The 20,084-nt window shown below is 52.0% G+C and overlaps 1 protein-coding gene across 1 annotated transcript; it reads left to right on the top strand.

The window, feature by feature from the left end:
* The first annotated feature begins 544 nt into the window (after nucleotides 1–544).
* On the top strand, nucleotides 545–19,020 carry OXTR (oxytocin receptor). The gene is given in 5 exon segments (XM_002920379.4): nucleotides 545–920; nucleotides 1,793–2,659; nucleotides 2,661–2,706; nucleotides 2,708–2,873; nucleotides 18,456–19,020. Coding segments are annotated over 4 exon segments (1,167 nt in total). The 5' UTR covers nucleotides 545–920; nucleotides 1,793–1,952; the 3' UTR covers nucleotides 18,704–19,020.
* The last annotated feature ends 1,064 nt before the right edge of the window (nucleotides 19,021–20,084 follow it).

Genomic DNA, 20,084 nt, shown 5'->3' with positions numbered 1-20,084 from the left:
AATTTCCTCTTCCTTTGGCATCATGTAGGATTTTAATTTCGAAGCATGGCAAAGAGGCAGAAATGGCTTCAGGCCACAGACGAACAGAATCAATTTAAAATGAAAATAGATTTTTTTCTTTTTCTTTTCTTGAGATCTTTCCCTAAAACTACCTGAAGAATGAAGCCCTCAGCCTGTGCTGATTAGAACAGAAGTTATTTCTCATTCCTTAGCAATGGGAATGGGAACAAAAGTATTCCAGAGCAAGGACTTACTTGAATTCACCGCTAAATCCAGTATATTAGGCTCCTGGGAGGGAAAAATAAGCGCTGAAATTAACCTGATGTTTGGGAAATGTCAGATGCTTTGGCAACTTCATTACCATCTACTGGGGCGGGCGGGGGGGGGGGGGACACCGCTATTCAAGCTTCCCGTTTGCCTAAGAGTCAGGAGCTTCCAAACCAAGAAAGGAAGAAACCAAGCGGGTGATTTATGAGCTCCTTCCCTCTTGCAGTTTTAAGCCGAAGTCAAAGAAGCCCGTTTGTTAACCGCTCAGGCTGAACGCTGGGAGAGTTAACCAGCTCCGCGGGGGTCGGCCGGCCCTCCGCGCCTCCCAGCGGACTCGTGTGGTGGTGCAGCCCCGGCCCCAGGCTGCAGAAAAGCGGGCCACCAGCAGACAGCGCGGCATCCTGAAGCTGTCCGCGCGCACAGCCTCGGCTGCGCTCCTCGCCTCCTTCTCTCCCTACCCAGTGACCAGTTAGGTGCGGGCGAGGGGATTCCAGCTGAGCCTTCAGGGTCTGAGACCTCACGGTAGTATCCGACTGGGTGCCGCCAGCAGCCACCCCAACCTGGCCTGGGAGCGCACGCGTCTTCAGAGAGGTCCGCGGCGGTGCAGTTTCCCCAGGGAACCAACTTTAGGCCAGCTCGAGGACTGGGTGCAGGTAGCTGGGTCTTGCGCACGGGTAGACGGGTCGGCTGGGGCTGGTGGAGCCATTGGAACCCGAGTGGAGATGGTGGGGTGCCTCGCGCCGTGTAGTGTGGCACCTGGAGGCACGCCCCGTGCTCCGAGGGATTGACTGTAAAGAGACCGCTCAGGATCAAGATTATAGCCAGTAACTGTCGAGGGCCAAGACCGCATCGGCTTCCTGAGGCTGCTGGGCTGGGGAGGATCTTCCTGGGAGGGGTACCCGGAACAGCAGTTGCACGGCCTGGGGGCAGGTATTGAGACAGGAGTTCTTCCAGGAGGGACCGCTGGATTGGGGTCTCACGGAAGCAGTTATTGTGGAAGTTCGGAAGTGAGAGGGGATGGGTAAACGTCTTAGAAATAAGAGGCTGAAGGGGGATGGTTCTGCGCTGGGGTTTCCCAAGCAAGTGGCTGTTCGGGGGCATCTCTGGAGGAAGTAACAGGAGTAAGGAGAGATGGCTGTTTGGGGCGTCTTGAGGAAGTTGGGGGTGCTGAGGGTCGGGGTGGGGTAGGGCGGGGCAGGCAGCTAGTTGATCTCTGGGAGAGGTCGCCTGTTTAGGAGGCCCCGTCCCAGAGGAAAGTGATTAGGACCCTCCCCTCTTCCTCAGTACAAGTGATTTAAGATCCTAAGGAACTGACAAGTCTGGTAGATTCCTGCTCATTTCCAGTGGCTCTGAGGAGGTACCTCAAACGGGGATTTCTGGGGTGGCAGCCGAACCACCACCCGCGGCCGGCGGTTGTGCCCGTAGCCCCAAATAATTTGGGGTTCTTGGGAAGGGGACAACTGAGCCGCACGCGCGTCGGGAGATAAGTGCTTGGTCTTCACAGGGTCCTCTGGATTTGTTTCAGGCTCGGACCGGCAAATCGTCCTCGGGGTCTCAGGGAGTGGAACCCGAGGAGCACCCCGGTCCCGCCACCCCCAGGCGCGCCGGATTGCGCGTCGGGCCCCACCCCGCCTCACTACTCTTTTAAAGAGCTTGAAGACCAGGGGCGCACGGCAGCCACGGTCATGGAGGGAGCGCTGGTGGCCAACTGGAGCGCGGAGGCTGTCAATGGCAGCGAGGCGCCTCCGGAAGCCGAGGGCAACCGCACCGCCGGGCCCCCGCAGCGCAACGAGGCCCTGGCGCGCGTGGAGGTGGCGGTGCTGTGTCTCATCCTCTTCCTGGCGCTGAGCGGCAACGCGTGCGTGCTCCTGGCGCTGCGCACCACGCGCCACAAGCACTCGCGCCTCTTCTTCTTCATGAAGCACCTGAGCATAGCGGACCTGGTGGTGGCAGTGTTCCAGGTGCTGCCGCAGCTGCTGTGGGACATCACCTTCCGCTTCTACGGGCCCGACCTGCTGTGCCGCCTCGTCAAGTACCTGCAGGTGGTGGGCATGTTCGCCTCCACCTACCTGCTGCTGCTCATGTCTCTCGACCGCTGCCTGGCCATCTGCCAGCCGCTGCGGGCGCTGCGTCGCCGCGCGGACCGCCTGGCGGTGCTCGCCACGTGGCTGGGCTGTCTGGTGGCCAGCGCGCCGCAAGTGCACATCTTCTCGCTGCGCGAGGTGGCGGACGGCGTCTTCGACTGCTGGGCCGTCTTCATCCAGCCCTGGGGGCCCAAGGCCTACATCACGTGGATCACACTCGCGGTCTACATCGTGCCGGTCATCGTGCTCGCCGCCTGCTACGGCCTCATCAGCTTCAAGATCTGGCAGAACTTGCGACTCAAGACGGCGGGCGGCGGCTGCCGAGGGGCCGGAGGGCGCGGCGGCGGGCGGCTCCGGGGCGCGCGGCCCTGGCGCGCGTCAGCAGCGTCAAGCTCATCTCCAAGGCCAAGATCCGCACGGTTAAGATGACCTTCATTATCGTGCTGGCTTTCATCGTGTGCTGGACGCCATTCTTCTTCGTGCAGATGTGGAGCGTCTGGGACGCCAATGCGCCCAAGGAAGGTAGCGCTGGCGGGAAACCGGAGGAGGGAGCGCGGCGGGGCAGGGGCCTTGTCCTGCCTTCTCAGCGCCTACAGTGTTCTGGGGATCTCGTGCGGGGGCGTGGGGGAGAGTGGGTTTGGGAATCCTGCAGAGCTGGGTTTGAGTAATGGTTCCATTATCCATTGGCCAAGGGATGTGGGGCTTGACTTCCTCTTCTGTAAAATGACCATAATGATGAAAGTACCGGCTCTCATCAGGGGGATGAAATGAGAAAATGCATGCAAAGTCCTTAGCACAGTCCTTGGGGCCGTATGGGGTATATGGTTCATTATTATGGATGGGAAAACAGAGGTTCAAATGACTTTCCTACCTAATTAGCAAGTGGTGGAAGTAACTTTTGAACCCGAGTCCAAGCTCAAGCTCTCACCACTTTGAGTTTACTTTATGTTGAACCTCCCCTTTAAGTTCACGTCATCCTGAACACCCGGGGTCTGGGGTCTGGTTTAAAAGAGGGCCGAGGGAGGTGGGCTGTTTGATTTGTCCAGCTTGGAGCTGAGGACCTGTGTAGTACAGGGGCGGGGTGTTGTGGGGTTGTAAGGTCGAGTCCCTCAATCCCTCACCTGTTAGAATTGGTGAGTCTGGAAAGGTAGAGAGGTGAGTGCTAAGGGGGGTGGGCCAGGGGCTGGGGGTGCCCAGGGCCAGAGACGGTTGCTTGTGCTAGAGGGCTGCGGGGAAGGGTGGGAAAAAGATGGGAGCCCCATGCAAACTTTCCGGTTTGACCTGGGACGCTGGGGGATTTCTGTAGGGAGGGAATGAGCTCTCCAGATTGCAGGATTGTGGAGGTCTTTGGTGAGGACAGTGCGAGGAAGATGGAGGGGAGGAGAGGGTAGAATGGGGTGGTCTGCGGGGAGGGAGCTTGGGGGAGCAGAGAGCGCCTTGAGTCCTGGGGCTTGTGGCCAGCGCTGGGCTGCTGGGAGCTCCAAGGCAGCTTCGCCTTCATTGCACACAATTCCAATAGCTCATATGCAAACAGCAGGAGTGATGATCAGTGATGGTGAATGACTTACACATTTTGTTTGAGGGTAAGCCCATAGCACTGCCCTGGGATACAGGTGATTCTAATGCTTGTAAGGGTAGACCAAGGGGTTTGCTTTTACCCTTTTTGCAGAAATGTCCCCTTTCTAAATATAATCACTCCTGCTCCCAGAAGTCTAAAATACAACCATCCTGTGGAAGCTGAAATGTCCCTTCATTCAGCTGGATAACCTTGCTTTGCTCTCTTCCAGAAACCACAGACTCCTGGCTTTACCCAGCCCTGCCTGTTAACCTAGTGACCAGGGCAATTATTGAGCACTTCTGAGCACCTGTGGTATAGCAGGCTGGGGCTCCATGGTGTAGCCCCTGCTCACACCTTGCAGAAAGGGTTCAGGGTCCAGAGTGGGGAAGGGGCTTGCTCCAGGTCACAGAGCCAATCGGAGGCAGACTAGAGCTGGGGGTTCCTGCTCCCACCCCAGCCCTTTCCTGCTGTGCCAGGCTTCTGATGAAGAACGCAGAACTAGGGAGATGGGTTGGGCAAAAGCCGGCAGTGGATGTTTCTAATTAAGGCATCAGGCTACACCTGTTTCCTGGGTGGGAGCTGAAAAGATACCAGACCCGCGTCTTGAGGAGCTCAAACACTAGTCCTTGAGGAAGTGAGGCTGATACTGACCAGATACTGGGGAGACATATTGGGGAGCCCTCCCTCCAGCCCTTACTAGTGTGGGACTTTGGGTGAGGGTCCCCATCTTTCCCTTGACACTAATGAGTGTCTTGCTTTTAGAATGAGGACATCTCAGCATTGAGTTCATTCATTCCTCTCTCTTTCCCTCCACGGGCCCCTCCCATTCATTTTTCTCCCTGGTGAATTTTTCTCCTTCCTCCTTTCCCCTACCTCCTCTTCATATGACTTCTTGTTGTCCACCCCCTCACCTGCTCTCCTATTCCTAATTTCCTCCTTAAAGGATGAGAGTATATGGTCAACACATATCCTAATCACTGAGTGAGGTTTTGATCCCGTCCACCCAAAGCAGCCACCCGCTGCTGGAGCCCTGCTTTAGTGAGGCCTGTGAGACCGCAGGAGGAGGAGTGAGACCACATACCCATGGTGGGTGTGGGGACCAGCCCCATATGTATCTTCACAAGCAAATTCCACTGTCAAAGATTTGGCGCTGACCTTTCCCCTTGAACTCAGTGGGATTTGCTTTGCTGCTGGTCCCAAGGATTCCGACCTGGGGCAGTTGGGAGGGAGGAGGTAGAGAGGGGGTATGTCTGTATTTCCAGGGGTTCGTTGATGCCGCTTGGGTGTGATGGGGCTGATTTTGAGTCTCTGGCTCTAGTTTTTGTGAAATGCCTGGTCCAGTAGGCAGAGTTGAGAGAGGAGGGGGGACAGGTTGGCAGATGGGGCAGGTGTGCCACCTGTCCACACCGAACACTTTTCGTGGCTCCTGTTTTCACCAGAAGGTGCCTGGAAGCTAGGGGAGAAGCTTTTGAATTAAAAAAAAAAACTCACTCACACTTCATAGTTGAGCCATATGCAGAATAGTCCCCTTTTCTCTCAAACCGGCTGATTCCCATGGGAGCGAGAAAATGCCCAGAGAGCAGGGTGGGGGCCTCCACTGCACAGAGACTGCAGAAGAACCAGGGGACCCGTCTGGTGGGCCAGGACAGTGGGCAGGCACTGTGGAACCCTGCATGGTTTGTGCAGGGAAAGAAGCACACGGCTGGCCTCTGTTTGGAGCTTGCTCTGCGCTTTCTCCTGTGTGTCCTTGAGCAAGCTGTTACACCTCTCTGGGCCTCAGCTTCCTCCTGTGTTTAATCAAGGAAGCAAAGCCCTACCTGGGGGCTTGTTATGAGAATGACATGGTGTGCCTCGTGGCACCGGGGGGCCACATGATCAATGTCACTCTTCTCCTCTGTCCCCCATTCTACTTGTTACAAGTTTTGTTTGCATTCTTGGGATTGACTCTGAGAATCTTGGCAGGTGTTCCTGAGGGACAAGATGGGCATTTTTCTCCTGAGATCCCAGATGGAATGGGGTGAGGTGGCTGAGGGGTGGAAGCAGAGCCTGTAGACAGTAAGGCAGTGTGTCCAGGGAGGTTGGTAATTGGAGGAGAAACTTGTTAAGGCTGGACCGTGAACCTGGTCACAACAGGGACACCTTCTGTCCTGATCACTGGTATGTGTCCAATGCTGAGCACGGGGCTGGGCACCCATCGGGAGCTCAGTCAATGCCGGTTGAACAAATACGAGGGATACGGGAGGAGAAAGGTGCTTGAGATAGGCTGGGATGGGTGTGTGGATTTGGACTCTGGAGAAATAATGATCTTCTAAGCAGCCCTCCAACACTAGAACTGGCTGCCTGGTGAAGAAGTGAGCACCCCAGTCACCCGGGGGCAACCAAACATCAGTCAGGAGTGTTGTACTAGGAGAAAGGTGGAAATGCACAGGAGGCCCGGTGTTAAGTGTTTCCCTGTCTGAAAATGAGCTTCCCAGCTCCTCCCTTTTTCTGTGGAACTGTGGTCCCTCCGGTGTGGCCTACCCATCTCACCTTTTCAAGGGTATTGTGCCCAAGGTTTGGGTGGGCCAGGCATCTTGGAGAGTCTATCTTCAGGTGAGCCATTGATAGGCAGAGCAGTGGGGGAGGGAGGGCTGGAGGAGATTGGACAGATCATTCTCTGCCCTGAAGAGCTCTTGAACCTTGGCCCTTCTGGGGATAAATTGCAATTAGATGGACAGTTAACAACCACACTCTTGTCATTAAGCAGTTGTGAGTTATGTTCTTGGCTGATGCAAATTCCTTTTGGGTTTCTGTCCCAGGTGATTCCACCTTTCCCCCCAGAGGTTTGATTAATAACAGCAAAAAAAAAAAAATCAATTGGTTGCTGCACACTTCTTCCATTCAATGGATATTTGAGGGGGGTGGGGAGGCTGTGAGGGGCTGTGGGTCAGGAGGTCAGCTGCCAGAGCAGACCTTTCCCAGCTCTAGGTCCTCTCTGGAGAGGCTCGGCTGGCCAGTCAGCTGCCTGAGGGCTTTGCCCACTTGACCACTCCACCGCTTTGCGCTGACAACTGTTGGAAGCAAAGGGAACCCCACGGGGCTCACCTCCAGGGGCAGGGGCTGGCTGGGGGCTGAACTGTGCTCTGCTAGCCCCCATTGCATCAGTCCCAGGAGACAGCACTGGGCAGTGGTGAAAGCCCCCTTCAGAGACCTGGTCTTGTTGCCATCTCTGTGATTTGGGGCATGTCTCTGTGTGATCTCTAGGCCTCTGTCACTCCCAGCTGAACAGTGGGGATAGAATAGGACACCCTCTGTGGGCGTTCGCTTCAGTGACATGAGGAGTTAGAGTAGCTGGTAACAGGAGCCCCCACTTGTTGAATACCGAGCCCCACATCTCATCCTCATCCGAACAGAGCAAGGTAAGGGGGCTTTGTCCCCATTTTACAGAGGAGGAAACAGGTTCAGAGAGGCAAGACCTACTCGAGGACACTGTTGAGTAAGGGGTGGAGCTGGGATTTGAACCTGCATCCCCTCACGCCAAAGACTGCCCTGTCACCCCGCCCCTCCTCACCAGGCCAGCATTTTCAAGGTGGTCCACCATGCTCGGCCTTGGGATCTTCTGGGTGCTTTTAGAAAGCTGATTCCTGGCCTGGCCCCAGAGCCCTGCACCCCCTTTGTGATCCCAACATCTCTACACCCCTGGGCTCTCTTTGCTGAAACAGCCAACACACGCACACACACACACACAGCCGGCTGCCTTGTCCCCTCATGGCACCACCCTCTCAGGACTCTGGGTTCAAAGCCTGCGCTTCTCCGCTCTCCCTGCTACCCACTGACCCCTCCATCCTAGCCGTACCACACCTCTCTTGGTGGCACTTTCCTTTCCATCACCAGCTTTTTGGTTGAGAGCAGAGCATCTCGACTTGGGCGCTCCTGCGTTCTGGGCCAGATCATCGTGTTGGGAGGGCGGCCATCCCGGGTGCTGTGGGATGTTTAGGAACGTCCCTGGCCTCTGCCAGCGGGATCCCACTGGCACCTTTTCCTCAGTCATGACCACCAACAGTGTCCACACATTGCTGAATGTCCCCTAAGGGGCAAAATCGTCCCTGGTTGAGAAGCGCTGGTTTAGACCCACTATGGAGGCGTGGCCTGAATTAATATCTAACGAACGAGGGCACCCTCGTCCCCTCTGCCCTGGGCTCTGGCCAGTCTGCCTTGTGTGCCCCCAGCCAGGCCTGGTGACTGGCCAGTTCCTACAGGGTCCTTTTGCTTAGCACCCATGCTGATTCTGTTCTCACCAGAGGAATGCCCACTCCAGTCTCTTCTGTGGAGACCTAGCCTTCAAAGGCCAAGTCCAAGTGTGGATTGCTTTGTGGCACAATCCCAGGGGGCGCCATTTACCTCATGGTCTGTGAAAATGATGCTCCCAGGAGCTGTGCAGGGCACAACTTGGCAGCCTCACGCACGGTCTCCTTCCTCCTCTGAAGGACAGTGCGTCCATTCTGTAGTCATTACTGCCTCCCAAGGGTCCTGGCCACACAACCTGTGCTTTGATACCTCAGTCCTCCCGTGAGGAGAGTTTGCAGGGAGCCCTCCCCAGTTTCTCACCTGCCTTCCTGAGGCCAACAGCTGGCGTTTGATAAACATGGGACAGTCAGGTCAAGATAGGTTGCAGAGCTCCGGGAGCAACACCCCATTTTCTGCCAGGCTCTTAAGTCCTAAGCTGGAGTGTGATGGAGGGGCAGCGGTGACCTTAGGCAGTTGACTAAACCTGCCTGGAGTCCAGGTTTCTGGAGTTAGGAAGAAAGTTTAGGTTGTGGGCAGAGTGGGCTGTGGTTACTGGTGGCACGGTGCCTGGCATATAGTAAGTGCTCAATGTCTGCCTTTTTTTTTTTTTTAAAGATTTTATTTATCTGAGAGAGAGAATGAGACTGAGCATGTGAGAGAGAGAGAGAGCAAGAGAGAGCAAGAGCACAAGCAGGGGGGAGGGACAGAGGGAGAAGCAGACTTCCCGCTGAGTAGGCGCCTGGGACTCCTGAGTCGATCCCAGGACCCCGGGATCATGACCGGAGCCTAAGGTAAATGCTTAACCAACTGAGCCACCCAGGTGCCCCCAACATCTGCTTTAAAAAGCAGAGAGATTCCAAGCCTGTCAGGTCCTGGGCTGGGGCAGGGCCATCGGAGGTGGGAGTTGTGAGGGCCGGAGCACCGTGTGAGCAGAGGGGCTGCAGTTTCCGGTGAGGACTGGTAGCGAGCCCGTGGGTGCTCCGAACTAGCATTAGGAGGTAAAGAGAAACTAAAGCCCTACCTGGAGGACGCAGCAGGAGGGGAGGTGGGAAGGTTCTAGTTCTGGGTTTTAGAAGTCGCCGGGGACACTTGCCTAAGGTGTGAGCAGGAAGGGGGTGTAACCAGGCAGTCCAGTCCCAGCCCCTGATTCCTGTGATCCTGATTCTGGGCCACAGAGGGCAGCCTCTGCCAGAGTCTCTGGTCAGGGAGCTGGCACTTCCTGCCCATTGTCAGATGCTCCAGTCCCACGGGCCTCTGCCCTCCATGGCCCCTACCTCACACCTAAACGGTCACTCTTGTTCATTCCTTTTCTCTCTCTTTCTCTCCACCAGACCTGGATATCTGAGCATGAACCTGATTTTCCTTTTTTTTTTTTTTTAAATATTTTTATTTATTTATTTGACAGAGAGAGAGACAGCCAGCGAGAGAGGGAACACAAGCAGGGGGAGTAGGAGAGGAAGAAGCAGGCTCCCGGTGGAGCGGGGAGCCTGATGTGGGGCTCGATCCCAGGACCCTAGGATCATACCCTGAGCCGAAGGCAGACGCTTAACGACTGAGCCACCCAGGCACCCCTGAACCTGATTTTCCTAGAGGGAACTGCGTTAGCATCCGGTGTTAGAGCCCCCTCCTGTTGTCAAGCAGGGAGATTGCCTTTTTGCCTTTCCAACAGCTGTTATCAGGACTTCCCATCTGCCAATTTCATGCTTCACTTCAGTTCAGTCCCGTATAGAACTCTTCCCATTTTCCACAAATGACACCCAGCCCCCAGCCACCAGCCGGGAAATGTAAGTAATGACAATGTGAAGGGATGCCCCAGTAAAAGAGACCTTTACTATCAGTGTTTATTGATCACCCCTAACTGAGTGCCCCAGGAGGCATTATTTGATTCTGTCTCCCTGGAGGAAAAAAATCGGTAGGGTTTCAGAGACGAAGCAACATTTGAAAAGGGTTTCCAAGGATGAGTAGGAGCTGGCTATGCAAAGAAGCACATTCCATCATCAGGTAGTTACTTCATTATTATCTTTCTCCCTATTGGAGGGGTACTTCTAGAACTTCAGTGAGCACACAGATCATGTGGGGGGTGGCTCTTGTTAAAATGCAGATTCTGATTAGGAGGTCTGGGAGGGAGCCAAGAGTCTGCATTTTTACCAAGCAGCCAGGTGATGTCTATGCAGGTGGCCCATTGACTACATATTCAGTAGGAAGTCTTTAATATCTTACCTCTTTATCAAAATGAGCAGTTTGCCTTTGCACCTGTGGTTGAAATTGGCTGCACAGCCTGTCGTTCCCTGCAGGGTAGAGAAGGGCTGGTTGTTTACCAAGAGGCCCCAGTCTTCTGCTTCCAGAATGTGGTCATTCCTTAGGTCCAGCCTAGTACGCTCAACATGTCCCCCATATTTGGGCACTGACATAATAGAAGCTCACTTAAAGCTCTGTCGTCCACAAATTTGGCTCTTAATCCTGGCTTTATGATGCGTGGGGTGATCACACATCTGTGAATTTTAAAACAATTCCAATGTTGTAAAATTGTGGTCTTTTCAAAAAAGGCACTTCATAATATATACTAGTATTCAATCTTTATGTAAGTGTGCATTCAAAAATCATTAAAAAAAAAAAAAGCCTTCTGTAGACTACAGCTCTCAAATTCTTACACAGCCCTTCTAGAAATAAGGTACTTAGACCCAAATTCCCGATCCCATGGCGGTGGGGTCCTTGAACCAAGCAATTGGTTTCTGGAGCCAGGGCCTCTTATAAAGGTGGCTGGGCTTGATCCGACTCAGATGAGAGATGTTAGCTCAGCCATACATCTTTGAAGTGTGTGTGAAATGCATTAGTTGCCTCAGGCACAGTGCAGCCCAGAGAGACCGTGGCCAGGTGCCCATCAGCTGTTCGGGGCTAATTTGGGCCTTCGGTGACAGGGTGGAGGGGGTGCCGGGAAATCTGAACATGGGAGTTCTTGGGGCTTGAGTAAAGCCAGGCTCGTAGGCGGGTGGAACGCTCTGGGGCATACCGTCCTCGTCCTCAAGTGGCCCTCTGCCACCCACCCCTCCATGAATCACAGTGCTGAGTGGAAATACAGAGTTGTTTCTGTCTCCTGGGGGTAAAATTGTCCAGCAGGGGATCTGGCTTTTGGCGGGTGGCCATTTCTGCTCACATCTCTTGCTTGGTGCCTAGGAGCCCCCACTGGAAGATCACCCCTAGTCCCCAGGCTTGGGCCCACCAGCCGGCCTCTGAGTGCTGCACCTCCTTGCTCCTTGCTTAGTAGAGTCTGTGTTCTATGTCTGTCTCTCCCTTGAGAGCAGGTCCCCTGGGCTGGTGCTGTGGCAGTGGGCGCAGGGCATGAAAAGATGCTAGAACATCTTACCTCCTCCTCCTTTCCCTCTGAGAAAAGCCCTAAGCTTGTGGCCAGGTAGGTGTGAGGACCAGTCCCTGGACCAGTGCCTCCCTCCAGCCCCCCTTTTTGGCAAGGATGAGAGAGAGCAGTTTGCACCACTCAAGGCTCTGTCTATGGAGGGATTTTTTTGTATGGGGAGCAAGAGGAAGAGATGGGGTCCCAGCGGAGACCCTGAAATCCTGCCCTCCTCAGGGTGGCAACCACCTTCCCTTTTGGGTTTCGTATGTCACTGGCTGGGTAAGCTTTTCCAAATGGACAATCAGGATTCCTTTGGTGGCATGTCATCCAACCCCAGGGCTCTGGGTTTTAATTTTTTTTTTTTTTAATTTTTGAAGTCATGTAAACACAGGCAAAGGACAATTTCTTTAATTGACCTGGGTCAGGAGCCTCCAAACTTTGGGCTTTACAAAAGGGTGCAGTTGGTCATATCTCATATCCGTTAATAATGATACTAACCACCTGAACGAACACTGTCATTCACAAAGCCCCTTTACACGTTCCCCGCCCCCCCCCCCAGTTTTCTCGAAGCCCTTGCAAGTATCACCTACAATTTACAGATAAAGATGTTAAGGCTCATACAGTAGATGTGGCTCAGAGAAACCCCAGGGGTTTGCGTCTGAATCCTGTGTCCCTGACTTCTCCCTGAGCCAGTGCTCCACTGGGGCCGCTCGGTGAACACCCCCCCACCTCCCTGATCCCAGAGGAGGTCTGCTGGCTGCACACCACACCTCTGGAGGAGTCGGTGGATTCTGACTTCAGAATCTGCTCTGCCTTGTCCAACATGTGTCTGGGGCCCAGGGTTAGAGCCTGGCAGCAGGGACGGCCCTTTGGAGAAGCCTGAGTTAAGGTGAGGGGTGGACCTTTGTACATTTGCATGGACTGGTCACTGGATGTAGGCTGCTCCTGGGACAGGGTGTTCTGCTCTGGCCAAAGGCAGTGCCCTGAGAGGAACTCAGCCGAGAGCCTCATTGGCCAGCTCCCTGGCAGCTGGGGAATGAGCCCCTGGGTCCTAAGACAGGACCTGGGCTCCGCTGCAAACCTGCTAGACCCAGCTTGAGGCAGCACCTCTCTGTCGCTTATGGTGCCTCACCAGCATACACCCCGAGGGTAGCTGTGTTTGAAGAAGACAGTCCTGGGGCACCTAGGAGGCTCAGTTGGTTAAGTGGTTGACTCTTGATTTTGGCTCAGGTCATGATCTCAGGGTCGTGCAATCAAGCCCCGAGTCGGGCTCTGCAATGGGCATGTAGCCTGCTTGAGAGTCTCTCTCTCTCTCTCTCCCTCTGCCCCTCCCCATGCTCACATTCTCTCTCAAATAAATAAATAAATGGAAAAAAAAAAAAAGGAAAGAAAGAAGACAGTCCACACGGTAAGGATTTCAGTACAGAAGAACAGCCAAAGAGTGGCATGTCCCAGGACCTGGAGCTGGAAAGCGAGCGGAAAGGGGAGGGGCAGTTTGCGGTGCAGAGACAGCAGCTTCCCCCAGCTGCCATGTCCAGGCTTCCACGTGAGTTAAAACGTGGCACTGATCTTAGCACTGAAATCTACAGGGCACGATCAGACATTCCCGGGACCCCAAGTAAGACGGAATAAGGCATGAACATTCTCCTCTATCTCTGGTTCATTGTTTCAGCACACCTTTGGGTTTGTGGCACCCTGTCACCCCCCTCGCTCTCCCTGAAGATGGCCCCTTGTTTCAGTCTGTTTAAACCTGTCCAGAAGTGACAAGCTAGCAGAGGAGGGTAGATGAGCTTGTCGGTTACACTGGTGGTGCCAGCCTGTAGAGCCAGGAAGCCGATCTACGTATAAGCTGACCTTCTTGGCCATGCGGTCCGGCCCAAGAACCACACGGGATGGACACTGCCATGTGACAGTGCAACTTCCAGAAGCTCAGCCAGTGGGTCCTGTGTCCTCTGCCCCACCCTGGGCTGTCTCAGATTCCAAGACACAGCCTAGCACAGGGAGCAGCCTCTCCCCATTGTTTCACACGGGTTGGCGTTAACTCTGCTATCTTTAAGAAAAGTAGCATTTCCTGGGCGTGTACACAGCATGGTAGTGATAATGGCAATAGCTGAGTTCATTAAGTTTTTACTTTTACTGAGTGCCAGGAATCATGATGGGTACTTAGAGTCCTGTCTTATGAAACTTGGCAATGATTCTGTAAAGAAGTTCCATTTCACAGATGGAGAAACTGAGGTTAAGAGAGGTTAGGTGACTTGCCCTAAAACACACAAAGTGCAAAGTGGCAGAGCTGGGATTTGTGCCATGTCTGGGTAACTTGAAAGCAAAGCCATCACCCGGTTCTTCTCAAGGCAGTGTGGGGAGAAGTGGGTTGGGCTTGCTCTGTGGGTTTCCTCCTGCCCTTCTGAGTCCTTCTCACCCCTTTTTAACATCTGCCCCTCCTCCAGGCATCCAGGATTGGCTAGCTTTCTGTAAAGGGCCAGGCAGTAACTCTTTTAGGCTTGTGGGTATAAGGTCTTTGTAACAGGTACTCAGCTTTGTCCTTGTAGTGCAGAAGATGCCATAGACAATATATGAATAAATGGGTATGGCTGTATTCCAATAAAACTTTATTTAGAAAAACAAGCATCAGGTGGGGTTTGGCCCCCACAGGCCAAACTATACAGCTTGCTGGTCCCTGGCCTAGACCAGGAGACATTTCTTCTAGGAATGATGGTGATTTGATAAGAGGTAATGTGTTTCCCATCCCAGATATACTTAGATTATAAAAGACCATCACTGGGAACAGGCCATACCTAGCTTCCAGGGACAATTCTATCTGTGTGGGAAAAGGGTAGTGGCTGACTCTGTCCCTCAAATCACACCTTATGAGTGATTGCCTGGCAAGCCTCTGTCTTTGCTTTGGGACTGAGAGGATTCGCTAAATGGTGCCAACCTGACCTGTGTGAATGCTGACCTAGTTTGAAAAGGAATGACTTCATTAGTTTCAGGTAGAAACACAGTGTGACATGTTGTGTGGACCTGGAGAAGTCACTTCGCTCCTGGGCTTCACTTTCCTCACATATAAGATGGCAATGAGTCTGCTTTGAAAACCACAGGGTCCCGTGCAAGCTTGAGCAGTGATTCCCATGGTCAGCATTGCTGCGTTGTCACGTGCTCTCTTGGAAACAACATCGTGAATTGTGAGGACAATGTTTTCCATGTTTTGTGCTGTTCCTGTTGTTCTGCAACCCTGTGAAGCCTCTCTAGCCACCAGAAAGGGCAGCAGGTGGTCTAAACAAGGTACAGTGAGCGCAGAGGGCTGGGGAGGTGCAGTCAGTCACCTGCTCAGAAACCATCAATGGCTCCCCATTGTCTATAGACTGAAGTCAGAGGGCCTGGATTCAAGATTCTCCTCAGCCTGGCTCTTTGCTGTTTCTTTCCCCGTGAAACTCTCTTACTCCAGCTCTGGCAGTCCCTGAATGTTCTTGGACATCGTCACTTATGTGCCTTCATTCTTGTTGCTTCCTTCCTCTGAAATGTCCTCCGCAGCCTGTTTCTGATTCCCAGGTAGCTCTCTTCCCAGCTGATGGCTTGTGTTTCCACCCCCGGGGACTCCTGTCTCTCGATGGTTAGGATATTGCCAAATTTTTAAAACTCCCATTGTGCCCTTAGCATTCAGCTGCCTGACAGGAGCAGGTTCAGTTTAGAGAGGGCCCCCCATCCCCCAAGGAGCCGCGCCAGGCCCATCACTCATTTCTGTGGCCACCAGGGGCGGGCAGAGGCGCGGGCCCTGGGCCCAGCTCCTCCCACCCAGGCTGGCCACGTGGGGTGGGAAATCTCTGTGGGGCGACTTGGGAATTCATTAACTGTTTTCTTTTTCATTGTTGATGTTTCTGTATGCTTTTTTGTATGTGTTTTTAAAAATAGGATAAATAAGTTAAATGATCCAAATGTAAAGTCAGGCAAATAGCTTAAGAGAAAAGATACAATTGTAACTCTACAGTTAGGTAAAAGGTGGTGTCTTCCTGTGCAAGCGGGAGCTTCGTTCCTGCTGTGTCCTTCTACCCGGTTGCCTGTCCTGACACGCCTGTGTTCTTGCCTCTGTGTCTGGTAGTTTACTTCTCAGTGCCCTTTTAATTAATTAATTAATTTTATTTTGATAAAAAGTATTTGTGTATTTATTTATTTTTAAATTTTTTATTATGTTATGTTAGTCACCATACAGTACATCCCTGGTTTCTGATGTAAAGTTCCATGATTCATTATTTGTGTATAACACCCAGCTCCATGCAATACCGTGCCCTCCTTACTACCCATCACCAGCCTATCCCATTCCCCCACCCCCCTCCCCTCTGAAGCCCTCAGTTTGTTACCTGGAGTCCATAGTCTCGTGGTTCATTCCCCCTCTGTTTACCCCCTCTTTTAATGTGCTTTTTAAATTTTAACTTTATGTGTTGATTTTGCCTCCTTTATTTTATACATTTAATTATGATTTTGAGGACATTCCGTTTTTAGTCTTGGTGATTTCTCACCAGAATTTCTAAACTTAAATTCATCTTCTTAGCCACCCAAATCAAGTATATTTTTCTCACTCTCTTTTATAGAAAATGAGCAGTACTGGCTTTCTTTCACCTTCCACTTTTCTGCTTTCCTGTTCTTTACTATTTTAGTCTGAGGATTAGACGCTCCTCCTTTGCTTTCCTAAACATCCTCTTGTGCCAGACTTTCTGGTTTTATCTGCTGTAGTTTGCTCTTGTGCCAACAGGTGCACCAAGGAATTTGACCAGTGGTTCTCCAGCTCGTGTGTGTATCTGGTCCAGTAGGTCTAGGGTACACTCAGGGTAGGGCCTGAGAATTTACATTTCTTTTTTTTTTTTAAAGATTTTATTTATTTATTTGACAGAGATAGAGACAGCCAGCGAGAGAGGGAACACAAGCAGGGGGAGTGGGAGAGGAAGAAGCGGGTTCATAGTGGAGGAGCCCAATGTGGGGCTCGATCCCATAACGCCGGGATCACGCCCTGAGCCGAAGGCAGATGCTTAACCGCTATGCCACCCAGGCGCCCCGAGAATTTACCTTCTAACAAGTTCCCAGGTGATCCAGGGATCCCACCTTGAGAACCAAACATTCGTCTTGCAGACAATCATCCTTCTCCCTTTGATGCTTCGTGACCTTGCTGACAGATGTCTCCACGCTCTGTCTCTGTGGCAGCACCTAGACCCTGTGGCCTGACTGTCCCTGTGAGAAGTCCTTTCCTGGATTTAGCTCTTGAATTCCGGAGTTATTTATTTTTTTAAAGTTTTTATTTACTTATTCATTTAAGTCATCTCTACACCCAGCGTGGGGCTCAAACTCACAACCCTGAGATCAAGAGTCGCACGCCGCTCCGACTGAGCCAGCCAGGCGCCCCAGAATTCTGAAGTTATTTTTTGAAAACTTCCTGTCGAAAAGACCAAAGACCAGCAGATATTCCAAGTCTTCTTGCGGCTGCCTTCACTGATAAGGATGTGGCTGTGAGCAGCATTCTCGGGTACATCGTCTGCCTTGCAGGTTTCTTGAGGGATTGCTCATTCTCCTCCACTGGTGGGAGATATCTGCAGTCTGTCAGATTGAAGTCCGTTGCAAGAAACTCAGATTTTTCCCCCTCCTTCTACTTGGAAGTATATAGGATTAGGAATTTCCTTCCTTCTTTCCTCCCTTCCTCCCTCCCTCCCTTCCTTCCTTCTTTCCTTCCCTCCCTCCCTCCCCCCTTTCTTTCTCTCTCTCTCTTTCTTCCTCTTTCATTCATTCATTCCCTCTCTCTCTCTTTCCGTCTTTCTTTGACACCCAACGTGGGGCTTGAACTCACGACACCAGGATCAAGAGTCGCATGCTCTAGTGGCTGAGCCAGCGAGGCGCCCCAGGATTAGGAATTTTTCTTTTCTCTTGAAGCTTGAATTTGTGACAAGCAATGTCTTGAAGTTGATCTTTAATTTTGCCTGGAACACAGTAAATCCTTAGTATAATGGCTTCCGTCCAGTGCCTTAAATAATTTCAGGGAAACCTTTTCTCCTGTATAAGTCTGATGTGTCGTGCGGGAGCAGCACTTTTAGGGGTACAGAGCTTTCAGTGTTCTCAGCTGCGAAGTTGGTAACGCTTTCTTGCCACCATGCCTTTGCCTGGGCCGTTCCTTCTGCCTGGAGCACCCTTCCTCCCTTCCCTGCCTGGGAAACTCATTAACATCCTTCAGGTATCAGCTCAAATATGGGTTTCTGTGGGGTTGGCCACGATTTGCTCAGAGTTGAACCCCCTCCTTGGTCTGCCCAACCTGACTGGCATCGTGCCCACCCCATGGTGCTACGTATCTTATTTTTGTGTCCCCAGTGCCTAGCCTGCTATGTGGCACACGTCACGCTAGCAGCCACCGTGTACTGGGCACTTACTGTGTACCAGGCATTTTTTAATCCTTGCAGTATTCCCATAAGGTTTGGATACGCTTAGTATTGCCACGGAAACATTAGCAAACAGCAGTCTCCTGGGAAACTAAAGTAATTTGTTGCTGGTGGAACAAGACCACTAAGTCTGGCAGCTTCCAGACTCTGTGCTCTTGGGCACTCAGACTCACAGACCGGATACTTGCTGGGTGAGTTATGAATGAACAGGGGGCTGTGACGAGTGCAGCTCCTGCTGACAGAAGCATTCAGCGGGTACTCTTTTGATGAGAGAAAGAACAGGGAGCATTCTAGGGCTGGGCCGATCCTGGGAAGGCTGGGGTGCGTGTGCGTGTTGGGGCAGGCTGAGCACACGCCCAGAGCCACAGTATGAAAGGCAGGCAGACTTTGTCTCTCTGTTTCTCTGTCTTGTGACCCAGCACCTGCTGCCTGGGAAAGGCTGTGCTCAGGAAATGATGGTGGCCCCCCAGTAGTGATCGCCTGTTCTCCTTTCTCCCGCACCCTCCCCCTTTCAGCCTCGGCTTTCATCATAGCCATGCTCCTGGCCAGCCTCAACAGCTGCTGCAACCCTTGGATCTACATGCTGTTCACCGGCCACCTCTTCCACGAACTTGTGCAGCGCTGCCTCTGCTGCTCGTCCAGCTGCCTGAAGGGCAGCCGTCCGGGAGAGACCAGCGTCAGCAAGAAGAGCAACTCCTCCACCTTCGTCCTGAGCCGCCACAGCTCCAGCCAGAGGAGCTGCTCACAGCCAGCCACAGTGTGACCGGGCAGGGCCAGGACTGCCTCCCGCGGCTCGGGTGGTGCCGACATAGACAGTCCGCCCCTTGGTGGCCGTGTGCGTGTGTGTCTAAGGTACCTTTCAGTGTGCACCCTTCCACACCTCGGGGTAGCTTGAGTTGGGTGGGAAATTCTGGCCTAGGTTGGGGAAGTAGTCTCCATGGTGGAAGATAATGGGGTGACCCAGCCATCAGACAATCCCTGGATCTCCCCTGTCTTCCCACGGATGTTTATATACCCTGCCCCCACTGCTGCCTCTGGCTGGTGGATGGGTTGTTTTTTTTTTTTCCTGGTCCTGTCATTTCACTCTAGTATCTTTTTAGTCCTTTTTTCTGAGATCTTGTGAAAGGTGGTAAGTATAGGATTGGTGTGTGGAAGCCTACTGTTCTGAGCTCAAAATAAGGAGTGGGAGTGAGACCTCAGATGTGGAGGGTGGTGCTAATATCCTCCTGACTTCAAAGTGCTTTTACTTTTGCATGGAACCATCCTAGCATCCTTGGGCACCAGCATGTCAGAAGGTGGCCCTAGGAACAGGGGATTCCCTTATGAAACCATTTGGCATAGGCAGCCGATTAAAACTTGGGTTAAAAGTGTTTAGGAAGCTAATATTTACATGAAACAATTAGGAAGGAAAAAGAAACAGAAGGCATCCAAATTGGAAAATAAGAAGTAAAACTCTTTGCAGATGGCATGATTTTGTATGTAGACAATTCCAAGGAGTTTATGCACAGATACAAACCCATTAGAACGAATTCATCAGGGTTGCAGCGTACAAGGTCAATATGCAAAGACCAGTTGTATTTCTTTGTACTAGCAATTCACAATATGAAAATGAAATTAAGAAATAATACCATTTATACTGGTACAAGAAAGAATAAAATAGGAATAAATTTAACAAAAGAAGTATGAGACTTATACCCTGGCAACTGTAAAATGTCACTGAAAGAAACTGAAGAAGACTCAAATAAATGGAAAGACATCCTATGTTCATGGATCAGAGACTTAAATATTATTAAGATGACAGTACTGTCCAAAATGATCTACAGATTCAGTGCATTCTCTTACCAAAATCTTCATTGGCCTCTTTGCACAAATTAATAAGCTGATCCTAAAATTCATACAGAAATGCAAGGGACCCAGAATAGCCAAATGATCCTTTGAAAAGAAGAACAAAGTGGTGGATTCACAATTCCTGGTTTCAAAATTTACTACAAATCTTCAGTAATCAAAAGAGTGTGGTACTGGCATAGGGATAGACATGTAGATCTATGGAATAGACCAATGGAATAGAATGGAAAGTGCAGTTATAAACCCTCACATTCATGGCCAATTGATTTTTGACAAGTGTGGCCAAAGAACTCAGTAGG

Source organism: Ailuropoda melanoleuca, chromosome 4 (assembly GCF_002007445.2).
Source record: "Ailuropoda melanoleuca isolate Jingjing chromosome 4, ASM200744v2, whole genome shotgun sequence".
NCBI classification, from domain to species: domain Eukaryota; kingdom Metazoa; phylum Chordata; class Mammalia; order Carnivora; family Ursidae; genus Ailuropoda; species Ailuropoda melanoleuca.
This window is presented reverse-complemented; position numbering and strand designations above follow the sequence as displayed.